Source organism: Mustela erminea, chromosome 7 (assembly GCF_009829155.1).
Source record: "Mustela erminea isolate mMusErm1 chromosome 7, mMusErm1.Pri, whole genome shotgun sequence".
NCBI lineage: Eukaryota > Metazoa > Chordata > Mammalia > Carnivora > Mustelidae > Mustela > Mustela erminea.
In genome coordinates this window covers 67,132,684-67,150,159 of record NC_045620.1, presented here as the reverse complement: position 1 = coordinate 67,150,159, position 17,476 = coordinate 67,132,684, and the positions used below count along the sequence as shown (strand labels likewise).

The 17,476-nt window shown below is 45.0% G+C and overlaps 1 protein-coding gene across 1 annotated transcript in view; it reads right to left on the bottom strand.

Moving 5' to 3' along the window:
- Window positions 1-10,506, bottom strand: part of CNGA3 (cyclic nucleotide gated channel subunit alpha 3) — a 29,579-nt gene extending 19,073 nt beyond the window's left edge. Inside the window, exons 1-2 of the mRNA XM_032351984.1 lie at window positions 10,393-10,506; window positions 2,248-2,361 (exon numbers count right to left, since the gene is read on the bottom strand). Of these exons, the coding sequence (XP_032207875.1) occupies window positions 2,248-2,361; window positions 10,393-10,478 (200 nt within the window). The 5' untranslated portion in view covers window positions 10,479-10,506. The remainder of the gene's footprint in view (window positions 1-2,247; window positions 2,362-10,392) is intronic.
- Between the last annotated feature and the right edge of the window lie 6,970 nt (window positions 10,507-17,476).

Genomic DNA, 17,476 nt, shown 5'->3' with positions numbered 1-17,476 from the left:
GCAGCCAGTGCAGAGAGGAAGGAGACGGAAAGCCCCTCTTTTCCTGGCCTGGGGTGGAAGCAGGGATGACTGGCAGGACATGGGTCCTGGGGGCCCCGGGCTCAGGTGTGCATCTCCACTCTCCTGGGGACTTAGTCCCTTCTCCTCCATCACCTGCAGTCTGGAACAGAGCTAAAGGGGCATTGTCTTCATTATAACTTTGTCCTTTTAACACTTGGGCTCTGCCAAGACAGGATCCTTCAAATGGGGCATCAGAAGCCTTTCTGCTTATCATTTCTTTTGTAGAGCTCTTTGTTATGACTGGTAAGCATAGGAATAGAAAAGAATCCAATCTGCAAACGGTGACAAAATTCAGAACAAGGCTTAAAGGAACAAATGCCCACCTCCAATTTAGATTCTTTCCCTAACCCTTGTCTTATTTGTTATACAGACTCTTGTTCCCTCCCCAGGCTTGTGCATAAGCTTCTTTGCAAGTTGCCTTGACCCGTCTCCTAGAGCCAGGCCCTGCCGGACCACAAGCACCTGAGACCAGTCAGCCCATATCCCCAGAGCTCTATCTTAGCTTCAGCTTTCCATGAGAAGCTCTCCCTCAGCCCTGCCTGTTGTCTCCCCTGTCTCTTCCAAAGGGGAATGAGAAGAGAGCCTGACCTCTGTTTCTTGGTATCTGGTTGCCCTGACTTGGCACCAATGGGTGCATACCCGTGTTCTCAATCAAATGAGTTCTGAGCAACCTAGAACGAGGTCATGAGCTGTTGCGTGCCTTCACCCTAATCACACACTTGGGAACTTTGCCTAGGAGAGTGAGTTAGAGACAGTCCACGCCCAGAGATGTTGACAGCTGCAGCTGCAGACAGACGTGGAGAGGCCTGCGTAGCCCAGCCCAGTCCAGCCTCCCTGCTCTGGACACTCCTCCCGCCCCTATCCTCCCTCTGCCGAGGGGCTGGAACCAAGATCCTTCTCCCCACTCCAGTTTAGCCGACAGGTCCAGGAATGGACAAGACACCCACAGAAAGTCACTCAAGCCTCTGAACTAAAAACCACTCCAAGTTGGGGTTGGGTGTTTGAACTCAGGATTGTATAGCAAAAGCCATTTGCAGCCTATGCCTGCTGATGTGTGAACAGAGAAAGCCAGAAACAGAGGAGACATGCAGGAAAAAAAAAAAAAAATCACAAAGATCATGACACTCCAGGAGAAAATGAAAGGGAAAGGACAGGTGCCACACCCCCGCCCCCAACTCCCCTCTCATGAGCCCCCCTTGGCTCCCCTTCCATGAGGTGGTTGGTCTGAGCTTACACCAGCCTCCTGCCTCGGCCCTCCCCCAGGCCTTTCAATATCAACTGGTGTGAAGGTGTCCTTGCAATCAGTGAGCCTTCAGACACCATTTTGTTAGTAAGACGAAAACACCAGCAATCTTGGAAATGCCCAGCCACAAGGGGCTACTGAAAGAAACGTTCCTCCACAATTAAATATATGAAGAATAACTAGAGGAATTAATTTTTGCAATAATCTTAAGCAAAAACTGTAGAACACATGACTACATAAAACTACAGCATTGGTTAAAAAAAAAATGGTGGAAAGAAATAATCCCCACGTTTGTGGAGCACCTGCTGTGAGTGAGCACTTGGCTCTGATGCGGGCTTCACGTTGTTTGATGCATGAGATCAGTTGTCCAGATGAGATCTGGAAAGGTAAGATGACTTCTTCAAGGTGGCACAGCTCTCGAAGCCCGAGTGCAGATGTCATCGGCTCAGAGCCGGGACCATCTTTCTAATCCTTTCACAAGGACGTGAGCCGGGAAGTCTAGACAGGCACCCAAGAGGGCCTGCCAGAGGCTACCTCGGACAGTGGCCCCTAGGGCCATCTGCGCACCACTGAGGTCCACGAGGGCTCTCCTGCGGCTGGCTGGTCTCGTTTCTCAATTCTTCTCGGAACCCCTCCTGGTTGGCTTTTTTCTAAATTCTTCCAGACTTGAGCAAGTACCTCAATATCACTTTATATGAAAGCAATTTCAGATAACAGCAGTTTTTCTTACATTTTTTTCTCAGCTCAGAATGCTTGACCTGAGAGGATATTCCTCAGGGGTAGACTTCTGACTGCTCTTCTGTCCCTTTTTCTTCTTCAAATCTTCAGCTCCACCTCCACCACCGCCCCCCACCTCCAGCCCCCACTTCTTCCTGAAACTCATCTACATTCTTCCTGCCTCAGTCTCCCTCTTCCCAAGGTGAGCGCTGAGCCTGGTCGGTTACCTGGCGGGCCCCTGGCTGGTGTAGGAGCTTCGCCTAGACTCTGCCAGTCCTCTGGTCTCCATGGCGATCTCCTGCTGCAGTTCTGACGAAGTCTCCTCGCTCGGCAAGTGGACCCTACGAAATCAAATATGCAGCAGGCTAAATTGATTTCAAGCTCATCCCCTCCTGGACACACTCAGGGATGAGCTGGCCAGATGTCCTGCTTAATGAGGAAAGCCATTGGCCCCGGTCTTCACTCTGTCAGTCCATGCTCCAGCAGGATCCAGCAGATCCCAGCTTTTAGGATAGATGTGGCCTTTCCTTTACAGAAAGCCTGACCCCAGAAGGCAGCTTGTCCAGCCACAGCCCGTGGACTTAAGGGGGCAGGACGGCAGCACATGATCCTCACCCGTGCGCCGGGTGGGTGTGTCCCAGGGCCAGGGCCCGCCATCGGGAGCCACAGCAGCTGTCTCTACACTGTGATTCCAGAGCTAGAATCCTGGTTCAAACACAACTCTGTATACTGAAATCCTATCTGCTAAGGCCAGACTGTGTGTATGTCACAATACTCTCTGGGCATGCATGTACTTAGTGCTCAGCCGGCAGCCTTCCCAGGAGTGCTTTAGGTATTTGGTTAAGAGGGGTGTCCTGGAATATTGAATGGAAATGGCATGGGCCTCCATGCGCATTTGTAACAGTGCTTTTGCATGAAAATACATTTCCACTGTGCCCTTTTGTCAAACCCTAACCTCTGTCCCCTGCAGTGGGGGACTGGGCAAGTGACCTCACCTGCCCAATTTGGGGCAAAAAGCGTGAGCACAAATAGGACACAAGCCCACAGCAGAGCCCCGGTGTTTGTTGAACTGCCCAGAATAAGACCAATGTGTTTGGGCATATTTTCCTTTCGTTCCCTGTCTTTTAAAATCTCCTAGGGCTGAAAATTTGATCAGCTTGATTAAAAGCCATCCAGGCATTGGCCCCTAGGGATTTACACTTCATTCTATGAGTCTTGAAGAGCCCAGGCAGAACAAATTAATTCCATCACGTGACCGATTCCAACCTAATCAGCCTTCTTAACAAGGTGGCAACACAGTTGACGAAGTAAGCAATAATTAATGTCAGGAAGAAGCTCTCTATTTCTCCTTGGTGAGGAATTAGAAGGCAGAGTCCTGAATCCCAGCCTCCAATCTGCTGACTCCTCTTTCTAAAATACCCCCATCATCTCCAGCTTCAGGGCGCTCCCTTCTGTCCTGTGGCCCAGCCTGGCCATCTTTGTAGCGTGTTCTTCCCTCCCTCAGCTTCCTCAGACCAAGGCGACGTGTGTGTGTGTGTGTGTGTGCGTGCGCGCGCTAGAACCACACAGAGGCAGGCTACTTCATCTTCTCCATGGCTACCTTCATGGAGATGGGACATGAAGGGACAGCTCTCACACCTGTGCCACATCTGTTTTTGCAGGCTGGAACCTCCCGCTCACCCAGCCATGCCTCATCAGGTTCAAGGCTCTTCCCAGTCATGGTCATGCTCCTGTGAGCAGGTTCCTGCATTCCTGCCTGGCTGGGCATGGAGACAAAGCCCATTGTGCTGTTACTGGACCTCAAGCCAGAGGTCATTGCAGGTTTGTGAGTTTGTGTGCTTTTGGTGTCCCCATGGGCAACTACCATCAGCCAAAACCCAAAGTCCCATAATATGGGCTGCTGCTAAGCCAGAAGGTCCTATCTTGTGCATGTACAATTGATTTGTTGGAAGTAAGTTCTGGACAGTTCCATTGATCTGAGACACTCGATATTTTGGGACCCTTGCGCTCCATGTAGCCTTTTCTCCCAACTCATCTCGTTCACATGCAATACACAAACCATAGGCCACTTATTGACTATTTACTGTATGTCAGACACATAGATCTTACCATTTAATCCACATAACCACCCAATAAGAGAGAAAACTGAGGTTCTGAGAGGTTAGGTTAAATAACTTCCCCAAGATCATAAGGTCAAGTAGCAAAGCCAAGGTTTGAATATCATTCCATCCTATGTCAAAGCCTGCTTTCATCCACTCTTATGAAGCTACTCTCTGTATTTTCACATACGGCACCAATTAAAGCAGGACTGAGCCCTGTGGCATACCACTAGAGACATGGCTCTGGTCCACCAGGTTATAAATGTGGGCATGGCTCTTTATTTTCAAAACCGTCTAATTGAATTCTCTCTCTCTATCCCTAAAAGACCACTCATATTTTTTTGTCCTTAGACACATGGGAAACCCTGCCAGAGGTCTTGCTCTAGTTAGGAAGCTCTGATCCCCTTGCCCTTCTAATAATCTGCATACTACAAAGGTGAAATGCACATTCCAAGGCACCCGGGGCAGTCCCTGGAGGAGGGAGAGTGGGACGAGTGAGTGAGTCCATATCTCTAGTCCCTCCCTAGCAGCTGCCACATGGTGGGGTTAGGTGTACAGCAACCGACAGCTTGGGCTGCAGCTCTGTCCCTGTATGTGTGCCTGGAAAATCCGGAGGCAATCCCAAGGGTGAAGGTGTTCTGTCCCCACCAGCAGCTCCTCAGAGAGCTCTGGGCACCAAGGAGTCGGCCCAGCATTTCTGCCCAGCCTGCTTTCTGTTAATTACATGAGGGCACATCCTGAAAACAGATTTATTTGCATTAGTAGCAAAGGAATCAATGACATCAGAGCTGATGAGGATGTGAGGAGAGCAAAACCCACCCCAGATTCCAAACCAGGCCTGTTCTTGGCAGCAGTGAGGGCTCCCATGTGGGGGCTGGATCTAGGACACTTGCTTGAAGGGTGGTGGCAGAGTGAGGAGCTGGGAGGCCTGTTAGTTAGGTGTTCTGTGGGCAGCTCACTTACCCTCGTTTCGTAGTCTTCAAAAAGGAACTAAATGAAAAATTGGTGATTTTGTATCGACTTAAGTATTGTTCAAACAGTCAAGTCCAGAAAAGGCACATTTCACCATGAAGAGTAGGGAAAGCCTCCTAGGAAGTAAGTTCAAGGGACCCAAAGGGGTCTTTTCTTCTTGACATGTCTCCCCACTGTTTTTTTTTTTTTTTTAGATTTTATTTGTTTATTTGACAGACAGAGATCACAAGTAGACAGGCAGAGAGAGAGAGAGAGGGAAGCAGGGCCCCCGCTGAGCAGAGAGCCCCATGTGGGACTCGATTCCAGGACCCTGGGATCATGACCCAAACCGAAGGCGGCGGCTTAATCCACTGAGCCACCCAGGCGCCCTCCCACTTGTTTTTTGATGCTTGAAATTCTCTGATGTCTTATAGCTCCTGAGTCTCCACCCTCGTTCAATGCATGGGGTTATTTAAATAGTCAATCCACTTAGTTATTCCTCAGAGAAACTGATTTTACCAAGCAGATGGAAGAGGAGATGGGAAGAGAGAAGAGCCAGATGTCTGAGGTGACACTTTGAGTCCCTGACCCTGAAGACACACAGGTACTGAGAAAAAGGCAACCAATGGATGAATGGGGGATCCAGAACCTCCCAGAGATATACAGAAGCAGGAGAAGCCGGGGGCCAGGCCCCATCCTGCCAGAGCTGGCGGAAGGGTCTCGGGCAAGGGACTTGATGGGGCCTTGTCCCAGGACAATCCAGAAGCTACCCTCCCATTTGCGGATGTCGACTGTAGGCAGCAATGACGGCGATGATGACCTTGCAGGAAGGATCTCTGGGAAGTTGGCGATTAGTGAGAACAAGAGCAGCCAGCAAAACACAATGATGGGACTGTTTTGAAAGAAAAGGTAATTTTCAACTTGTGATGCTCATCTTCTAAGTTTTCTTACAAAGAGGAACGTCCTGTCTGTGAGGTAAATGTTTCCCTTGTCACTGGGAGAAGATGGGGATGCTCATCAGAGCTACAGCATGTTATCAGCTTTTGTACTTGGTGGAGCACCTGGTGAAGATGATACTTTGTTTTTCTTTTCCTCCTCTCCAGCTCTGAGGAACTGCAATGACCCACATGCACTGCCATTGGCCACTTGTGACCAGGGAATTGAAGTGAGTGCATTTTTGTCTTCGGTCCTGGGGAAGCAGCCTGAAAATGGTGTTCTTTGGTGATAATTGCTTTGGGCTCTGCTCAGAGAGCAGCACAAAAAAGGCTTCTCTTCGGTAGGACACAAACCCCTATGCCCCAAAGCTCGCCTAAAATAGCTACACCAGGAGATAGATTTGAGATTTGAGGTACCCTTGGTCCTCATGGTAATTCTCTGTTGCAGATTCTGAAGTCTTTCCCTACTGCATTATCTTTTCAAATATGCCAGACTTCTCTTAAATAATCAAGTCAACTAAACAGATCTAAATAGAAAAGGAAAATTCAAGACATTTTTATTTCTGGTATTTTCAGCGTTTTGACTTTGTTGTTCAAATGAAAAGTTTTCATCCTTCCTTATGGTTTGTCTCTAGGAAAGTGATCCTAATAATTTAAAAAAGGAGAAACAGAAACCTGGCTCTCCAGTTTGGTGAAAGATTTGGGGACAAGGATGTTTCAGGGAATGGGGCCATAATAGCTCCTCCCTCCTGGGGGCATTGGGCAAAGGGTCACAGTGACACACAGGTTCCCAGCACAGTTTCTTGATATCATTGAGAACACAGAATGATTAGTATTTAAGGAAAAACACAATTAAATCTCCCAAAAAGCTTTCTAAAAGGATTTTATTTTTTTAAATTGTTTTTTAGAAGTTTATTTCTTTAAGTAATCTCTACACCCAACATGGGGCTCAAACTCATGACCCTGAGGTCAAGAATCATGCGTTCTACCAACTGAGCCAGCCAGGTGCTCCTAAAACAGTTTGAATTTTAAAGCAAGGATCTATAGTTCGTTCAAACACCATTTCCTCCCCTAAAATAGTGATTTGAAACTTTAAAATTTTTATGTTTACATGCCAGAGTCCCTGTTCAAATGACTCTTACAGGAAAAACTAGTCTGTGTTTAGACAGACGATAGGCTGCTGGGAAGCAGAGGAGGGGCCTGGACCCAGCCTCTGGCCCAAGGCTGTTCCACCCTCCAGCCTGAGCACACATTCTCAATCCTTGGTAACGCCAAGGAACCCATTCTAGAAACTTCCATCTGTTAACTCAGTCCTGCTTCCATGAGATACAGCAAACATCTGCCTCATGAAGGAAGCGTTATTTTTCTCTCTCCTTTTAAAATCTCCATACTGTCTCCATGCGATTCTGTATTAATTTGTCAACAAGCTTTTACCACAGGAGTGGTTGGGCAAGGCCCCAAGTGAGGCTCAGTGAGACCAGACTAGTGGTTAGCCTGAGGAAGCATGACCTGGTCACAGGCAGGAAATGGCCAGATCCAGATGTCAGGACAGCTGGAGCTGTCTGAGGTCAGAGGAGAAGATGGCTTCCAGCTTGGAATACCAGGGAAGGCCCACAGGAGGGGGACTCATTTCCAAGACTGACAGCATTGACTGAACATTTTTTACACAGAAGGGACTGTGCTGAGAGCACTGACCTATTGTAACCTCACTACAGCCCTGAGAGGTCAGTACTAGTCCACTAAGCAGGTGAGGAAAGTGCAGTCCGGAGAAGCTGCACCACTTTTCAGAGCTGGTCAGTTGCAGAGCCAATATTCAAACTCAGCCAGCCTGACCCTGAGCCTGTTAAGTCATCACACTGGTCACAGAATGGGAGATAGGAGGGAGAATGAAGGACTTTCCCCGCACCCATGAAGATGGTAAACAGCATTTTTGAAGGACATCAATTCAGAGCCCCTGACTGTGTGGCTGACCCAGCCTCTGAGTGTGCACAAACCCAGCATGAGCCCCCAGAGGCCCATCGCTGGGGTCCATGTGGCTTAAATCGAGCTAGCAATTTATTTTGCAAAGGCTCATCTTCCAGGAAACACATTGAGCTCTCCTGAACAGCCCATGCCTCCAGCTGGGCTTGTAGGCTACTAGTTGAGGCAGAGCCAGGACAAATCAGGCAGAGGTGGACCATGGCAGTGTTGGGTCAAGCAGGTATTCTGGGCAGGAGCCCCAGCCCGTTAACTGGGCCTGCTTATTCTTGAGTATCTAACCATAAAAGCCAGATGGAGACCCTGTTGTTCTCAGCCCCAGGGAGCCTAGAAGGTCCATGAGATGATCTGATGATGTCCCCCACAAGACAAAGGGAGCAATGGGGGAGAGGTCCATTCTGCTTCAAATTCTTCTTGACCTTAACAGTTTCTGTCCTTCTCCCATTGGGCCCAAGGTCCCAGGAACCCAGTGCTGCCCAAGGAGCTTCACTTTACTGCTGTGCCCCATGCTTGGACCTGTTCTCCCCTCCACGCCAGTCATCTTTGAACACCCAGCCCCAAGAGGTTAATTAGCACAGATGTGAAAAAGGAGCTATTCATGCATACCAAAGTTTTAATAGCAGATATCTGTCCTAAGAGTGTTCTTTTTTTTCTTTTAAATTAGGGGCAATGACTTAACCTAAAGGAGTAAGTCTCCAGTGGTGAGACACTGGTATTGACAGTAGGCCAGTTAGGAAGGAGAAATTTGAGCAGAATGAGAACTTTTTTTAAAATCAAAAAAATTTTTTTTTAATTTCTTTTCAGTGTAACAGTATTCATTGTTTTTGCACCACACCCAGTGCTCCATGCAATGCGTGCGCTCCTTAATACCCACCACCTGGCTCCCCCAATCTCCCACCCCCTGGCCCTTCAAAACCCTCAGGTTGTTTTTCAGAGTCCATAGTCTCTCATGGTTCACCTCCCCTTCCAGTTTTCCTCAACTCCCTTCTCCTCTCTATCTCCCCATGTCTTACATGTTATTTGTTATGCTCCACAAATAAGTGAAACCATATGATAATTGACTCTCTCTGCTTGACTTATTTCACTCAGCATAATCTCTTCCAGTCCCATCCATGTTGCTACAAAAGTTGGGTATTCATCCTTTCTGATGGAGGCATAATACTCCATAGTGTATATGGACCACATCTTCCTTATCCAGAATGAGAACTTCTGATGGCTCTGAGTCATATAAAAAAATCCCTGGGGCTCCAACACTATGTTAAAATGGTTGGAGGCAATTAATAGCTATTGGGATGCTCTGAGACATTCCTCCCTTTGCCGGAATCCCCAAAGGTGGGGTTCTAGGACTACATGAATTCGTAGTGACAGGGACTCAATCTCTTTGGAAATTATTATCCATCACTCATGAGCAGAGTTACTAAGGAGTAGGACCAAGAATCTGCACAGAAAAAACCAAATGTGCATCTGAAAGAAGTGATATACATTAGTAACAGGGGAGAAATGGTGGATGAAGGCCCAGCACCAAGGATGTGAATACTGATGGATTGTCTTTGCAGTTTATGGTCATTGGATAATATGCAGTTCTCATGGGAGGGAGAAGTTTTCATGGGAGGGAGAAGTTTTCAGTGTTATATATATAGGACAACAATAACACAAATTTTGGAAATAAAGTTTCTCATGGTTCAATTCAATCAACTCATTGAGAATTTAAGAAACATAAAAATGTAAGTCCATTTGCACCAAATAGGTACACTCCCACTTCCTCACCCTTGTGCCAGGAGCTTGGAAAAGATGCTGCTCCATTTTGCAGTTGAAGAAACTGAGGAATGGAGAAATTATGTGGGTTTTCCCCAGTCTACTAGTAAGCCATGAAGAGGGCTAGAAGTAGAACTTAAGGCCAAGATTTCCTTATGGCTGCCTGTGTGGGGATGTCATTGATGGGGCTAATGGCTTTACTGGTAAAGACCATGAGCATAGCATGAATACTGCCCTTCCACTGAAGGCGAGGGACAGGGCATCTGATTCGTACTCATCCCTAGTGCCCAGGACAATGACTGGTGCACAGAGTCCAATAAATGTCTGAAGTATATATGGGAAAGTATGCCAGTTTGGAGAAGTTTTTATAATAAAAGTTAATTTGCTCCATTTGAATCTTCAGTTTGTTACCTTTTAGAAGTTACATAATCTTTTGAGCCTCATTTTCTACCTCTCTAAAATGAGAATAAAAACTACTTCAATGGGTTGTGAGGCTTAGGTGAGATGAAGTAAGTGAAGTCAGAAGGAGCACTGTGAATAGCCCGCACCCTTCAACCTGCTGTTTGCTACAGGCTAAGGCATTCTTTACCCCACAGTCTAGATCAGCTATGGGAACAACTCATTTTGTGGGCATGCAATGGAAAGCCCATCTTACCTGCTGAGGCCATTTTCAACATGGTTGAGATCTCTGTCCATGGTCCTTACCGCAGGGTGGGAGAATTGGGTGTTAATCTTGGCCATCTTCTTGCTTAGTCACGTTCAGGTGGTTACTGAAACATGAATACACAGCAGATCACATCAGGGCAGGAAATGAGCTACAAACCCAGCTCGTTGTAGGTAAGGGCTATTTCCCAGGACAAGCCCTGGCATACATATACTCTTCCATTTCTCCCATAGTTCCAGCTACACTGTGTTTTAGTTGGGTACCTTTGGGCTCTTCTTCACAGCCTAAAGCAAAAGCAAGGTCTTTCACTCCTTTTTGTATGCTGCCATGCCAAAGAGCTGGTCAAAGTTAAATGCTTATCCAGCCAATGAATGAATGATTGGCCAAGTTGGTATCTGATATAAGAAAATTAAAATCCTCATGATTCTATGGAATGATGTGATGTTCCCCTTGACTCTGGTTTTCTCACTGGTTTATTTTTATTTCATAATTTTGCACATGTTTTAGTAGCTTCCCCAAATCTCATTTCAAAAACAAAGCATAAAAACAAACAAACAATATTTGACATTCATAAAACCTTTACAATGTGATGTTATACTCAAAACACACTTCTTCTCATTTAATCCTCATAATAAGCTCATCGGGTATTTACAATTTTTATCCGCACTTATAGATGACTAAATTGAGATTTAGAGATGTTAAGCATCTTGTTCAAGCAAATAAATAGGTAAAACCAGTTGATGGCATGATCCTAGTGCTAGAAATCAGACTGTGAGTACTCTCCCTTCAGCAAACATTGGAAAGCGCCCCTATGACTGATGAGAAAAGAAAGCTGATTTAAACATAGTGCTGGTGTGAGGAACACAAAGATTGGCCAGTTCCCTTATCCTTGATCAAAAACTTCCAGGCAGAAGATGAATCCCTGAGGACAGTTTCTCTTGAGCAGACAAACACAGGCTCTCTGTAGCAGTCACATGGCTTAAGTCTGTCAAATGTCAGTAAAGACCACTCTAGAGAAAGATGGTGATTTCTAGAAATAGTCCAGTGACTCACTCCAAGACTAAATTAGTTCCATATCCAAAGGAAGGAGAGTGCAAGGAGCCTAGAATATTGCACCAAAGCATAGATGTCGTCCCTGCTCACCATGGTCAACACAGCATGAGTTTACTCAGGGAAGTTGTTTGCTCATCAGTCTTGGTTCATCTCTGATGTTTGATAATTTAAGTCCATGGCTTAAGTTTTATACTTTTATCAATAGATCAAAAATTATTTTGATTTTAAAAACCCTACTCATTTATTTTTATGTTTTTATTGTATTAGTCACCATACAGTATTTCATTAGTTTTTGATGTAGAGTTCCATGATTCATTATTTGCATGTAACACCTAGTGCTCCATGCAATACAGGCCCTCCTTAATATCCATAACCAGGCTCTCCCCTCTAAAACCCTTAGTTTGTTTCCTGGAGTATATAGTCTCTCATGGTTTGTCTCCCTCTCTGATTAACACCCCCCTTCCATTTTTCCCTTCTTTCTCCTAATGCCCTCCATGTTATTCCTTATGTTCCACATGTAAGTGAAACCATTTGATAATTGTCTTTCTCTGCTTGGCTTATTTCACTCAGCATAACCTCTTCCAGTTGCATCTATATCGGTACAAATGGTGGGTATTCATCATTTCTAATGGCTGAGTCATATTCCATTGTGTATATGGGCCATATCTTCTTTATCCATTTGTCTGTTGAAGGCATCTTGGCTCCATCCACAGTTTGGCTATTGTGGACATTGTTGTTATGAACTTTGGGGTGCATGTGCCCCTTCTTTCTATATCTTTGGAGTAAATACCCAGTAGTGCAATTACTGGGTCATAGGGTGGCTCTATTTTTAACTTTTTGAGGAATCTCCACACTGTTTTCCAAAATGGCTGTACCAGCTTGCATTCCCACCAACGGTGTAAGAGGGTTTCCCTTTCTCCAAATGCTCTCCAACATTTGTTGTTTCCTGTTTTGTTAATTTTTTCTATTCTAACGGGTGTAAGGTGGTATTTCAATGTGGTTTTGATACTTTCAATGCCACCTTGATCAAAATATGAATGGCATTTCTCCAAGAGCTAGAAAAAACAATCCTACAATTTGTATGGAACTGACTCTGAATTGCCAAGGAAATGTTGAAAAAGAAAACGCTGGGGGCTTTATATTGCCTGATACCAAGCTGTATTACAAAGCTGTGATCATCAAGACAGCATGGTACTGGCACAAAAACAGACACATAGATCAGTGGGACAGAATAGAGAGGCCAGATATGGACCCTCAACTCTATGTTCAACTAATCTTGGACAAAGCAGGAAAAAATATCCAATGGAAAAAAGACAGTCTCTGCAATAAATGGTGCTGGAAAAATTGGACAGCTATATACAGAAGAATGAAACTTGACCATTCTCTATCACCACACACAAAGATGAACTCGAAATGGATGAAAGACCTCAATGTGAGACAGGAATCCATCAAAATCCTAGAGGAGAACATAGGCAGTAACCTCTTTGACATCAGCCACAGCCACTTCTTCCAAGACATGTCTCCAAAGGGAAGGAAAGCAAAAACAAAAATGAACTTTTGGGACTTCATCAAGATAAAAAGTTTCTGCACAGCAAAGGAAACAGTCAACAAAACTAAGAGGCAACCATGGAATTGGAGAAGATATTTGTGAATAACATTACAGATAAAGGGCTGGTATCCAAGATCTATAAAGAACTTCTCAAACTCAGCACCCCAAAAAACAAATAATCGAGTCAAAAAAATGGGCAGAAGACATGAAAAGACACTTCTCCAAAGAAGAAATACAAATAGCTAACAGATACATGAAAAAAATGTTCAAAAACTTTACTTATTTATGTAACTCATTTATGTGAGTTTCTGGCTGATTGCAGGAGCTACAAACAAATATAAGATAAAGACTGTTCTCCAGGCTCTTATAGTCTGGTAGGGCAGATGATGGGGACCAGAGAGTCCTGTAGACCATTAAGGAGCTTGGGCCTTACCCTGAGTCCAGCCCAGTAGGGAAGTGGCCAGATGTGTAAAGGTCACTCTGGCTGCACAGAGAAGGACATATTCAGGGGCATGAGTTGAGGTGAGGTGAGCAGCTAAATGCTGCAGTATCTCAAGGGAGAGAACAGTTGCCTGAACTAGATTTGTGGTAATGAATAAGACAAATTTAAAAACTGGGAAATGGTAATTAATAAGGTATAAATGGTGATGAGGAGGGAGGTGCTGAGCACATTGCATAACTGCTGGTCTGGGACATTGATGGTTCTGCATACTGAGTCAGGGAAATAAGGGAAGAAGCAGGTTTGAGAAACAGAATGATTCGAGTTTGAGATGTCTATGGAAACCTTTGAGCCAACATAGGAAATAAATGTCTTTCATTACAGGCAATTAGGCCAGTTTGAAGTCATTCACCCAGTGCTTTTTTATTGAGCACTTACTATGTGTCAGATAATATGCAAAGAGCTAAGGTTTTACAGAGAATATCCATCTCTGTCCTCAAGGAGATTATAGTCCAGTGGGATCTAGAGCAAGTCTTAAAAAAGCTTTGGGACTCTGCAGAAAATCTATCAAATTATTCTTTTTGTACATTTCCAGGAAAGTTGCAGCAGAGATGGTTCACTGTCTCCAGCCTGTGTCCCTTCCTTCAGCCCCTCTCATCTGTACAAACCCTGGTGTCAGATGCTCTTGTATGGAGGCAGCACTTCTGGGCCCTCACAGACCTGCCTCCTATGGAGGGCTACTGTATATATGCCAGAATTAGGGTAGGTGCTCATGTAATACTGCTCCTTTAACTTTAAATAGTCTCCCCTTTTCTGACCCTTTTACAAGTGAAGAAACTGAGCAGGTATGTAATTTCTATAATATTGCTTATAGCCTGAGCCAGGATTGACAAATTTCTGTCTGACTCCAGAACCTGATAATGTAAAGCTAATGTGTGGCAAAGAAGTAGCATTGCCTTTTGGCCTGAGCAGGAAGGGTCCCTCCCTGGGACCCCAGGCTTTAAAGGACTCTACTTTGACTCTCTTCCAGCCACAGAACAAGAGGCCAAGGGAACTTGCCTACCCACAATCTGGCCCCCTGCTCTAGTCCATGCTCTGGGTGCCCAAGATTCCCAAATTCTGTGCTCAGGAGCCTCTGGATTGGTTCTAGGGCTTGCCTGGGCCTCTTCCCAGATCTGTTTACCTGAGAAGGAAATCAGTGTGCACTGCCCTAGAGCTCCTAGGACCTAGGTCCTAGCTCTTTGCCGGGACTTATCATTTCATTACAAGTTGCAAATTGGTGATATTCTATCATTTCTTCTCTACTAATTAGCTGACAGAGTCTTTATTTATTTATTTATTTTAAGATTTTATGTATTTATTTGACAGAGATCACAAGTAGGCAGAGAGGCAGGCATAGAGAGAGGAGTGAGCAGGCTCCCTGCTGAGCAGAGAGCCCGATGCTGGACTTGATCCCAGGACTCTGGGATCATGACCTGAGCTGAAGGCAAAGGCTTTAACCCACTGAGCCACCCAGGCACCCTAGCTGACATAATCTTAAAGAATATTTTACTTATTATTTGGCTCTTCAGTGGTACTGTTCATACAGGAAAGGCAGAATAAACAATTCTTTCCTCGTATTTACCAGTTTTTAAGTCCTGACATCCTAAGTGATTCCCCAACTGCCCTGTGAATTTTCACATTTCCTAGCCCAGACAAACTCTGGGACAGCTCACAAATGAGATCATGAAAATCCAGTCATTGATCCTGAGGCGGCTATTGAGAATGAAACCTGCCATCCAGCCAGGGCCTCAGGAGTGTGAGGCACTTGCATATCCATTACTCATTAAGCCTCAGGAGCCCCAAGAGGTAATAGTGAAGCTGGTTTTGCAGGCTTGGGTCGGTCTGACCCTGAAGTCCACAAGGTGGTTTGTTTTGTTTATCACACCTACTGTAGGAGATTAGAAATGCATATATATAATTTTAATTTTCAAGCACAGGAAGAAGATGTATCCTGTCAACTACCAGGGTGACCTTGAAGTGGAGCCTAGGCGTGAGTCTAAGAGTGGTTTGTGAACATGTCCCAATTGAATGTGAGTCTTTATTTTCAGGGCTTGACGGGGGAACTAAAAACACATCATTTCAGACAATTCCCATTTTCTTTACAGTGTTACTAAATCCTGAATGTTTTCTTCCTCCACCCCTCACCCCAAACACACTTATCAACTCTTCCCTGCCCCAGGCATCATGCCTGGCCCCGAAGATTATGAAGATGAAGAAGGTAAGTCTCAGTCTTTGAAAGCACAAAACTGTGGAGGGAAACAGGAATGGAATTGGGGACTGGGAAGCATAAAAAGGTGCTGAAATAGAGGTAGAGGCATGGTAGGGAGCAATAAGTGGGGAGGTATTAATTTTACCTCGAGGACCACAGAAGTCAGAGGAGGCTTCTTGGGTGAGTGGCGATCACACAATTTTTTTGACATTATTCAGCATTTACCATGTGTTAACCACTGTGCTGTGCACCTTTAAGGATTTGATTGTGGCTTCTTTTTTCTTTAAGCTTTAAGTGTTCCAAGATTCATTGTTTATGATTGTGGCCTCTGTACTCTGCTGCATATCTTTAACTTCCTTCACCATTCTTGGCTTGGACACCTAAGAAGGCCAGGAATCTAACACAGCTTACCTGCACTCTAGTTTTTCTTTTCTTTTTTTTTTTTTTTTCAGATTTTTTTTTTAATTTTTTAATTTTTTATAAACATATATTTTTATCCCCAGGGGTACAGGTCTGTGAATCACCAGGTTTACACACTTCACAGCACTCACCAAAGCACATACCCTCCCCAATGTCCATAATCCCACCCCCTTCTCCCAAACCCCCTCCCCCCAGCAACCCTCGGTTTGTTTTGTGAGATTAAGAGTCACTTATGGTTTGTCTCCCTCCCAATCCCATCTTGTTTCATTTATTCTTCTCCTACCCACTTAAGCCCCCATGTTGCATCACCACTTCCTCATATCAGGGAGATCATATGATAGTTGTCTTTCTCTGCTTGACTTATTTCACTAAGCATGATACGCTCTAGTTCCATCCATGTTGTCGCAAATGGCAAGATTTCATTTCTTTTGATGGCTGCATAGTATTCCATTGGTATATATACCACATCTTCTTGATCCATTCATCTGTTGATGGACATCTAGGTTCTTTCCATAGTTTGGCTATTGTGGACATTGCTGCTATAAACATTCGGGTGCACGTGCCCCTTTGGATCACTACATTTGTATCTTTAGGGTAAATACCCAATAGTGCAATTGCTGGGTCATAGGGCAGTTCTATTTTCAACATTTTGAGGAACCTCCATGCTGTTTTCCAGAGTGGCTGCACCAGCTTGCATTCCCTCCAACAGTGTAGGAGGGTTCCCCTTTCTCTGCATCCTCGCCAGTATCTGTCATTTCCTGACTTGTTGATTTTAGCCATTTTGACTGGTGTGAGGTGATATCTCATTGTGGTTTTGATTTGTATTTCCCTGATGCCGAGTGATATGGAGCACTTTTTCATGTGTCTGTTGGCCATCTGGATGTCTTCTTTGCAGAAATGTCTGTTCATGTCCTCTGCCCATTTCTTGATTGGATTATTTGTTGTTTGGGTGTTGAGTTTGCTAAGTTCTTTATAGATTCTGGACACTAGTCCTTTATCTGATATGTCATTTGCAAATATCTACTCCCATTCTGTCAGTTGTCTTTTGATTTTGTTAACTGTTTCCTTTGCTGTGCAAAAGCTTTTAATCTTGATGAAATCCCAATAGTTCATTTTTGCCCTTGCTTCCCTTGCCTTTGGCGTTGTTCCTAGGAAGATGTTGCTGCGGCTGAGGTCGAAGAGGTTGCTGCCTGTGTTCTCCTCAAGGATTTTGATGGATTCCTTTCGCACATTGAGGTCCTTCATCCATTTTGAGTCTATTTTTGTGTGTGGTGTAAGGAAATGGTCCAATTTCATTTTTCTGCATGTGGCTGTCCAATTTTCCCAGCACCATTTATTGAAGAGGCTGTCTTTTTTCCATTGG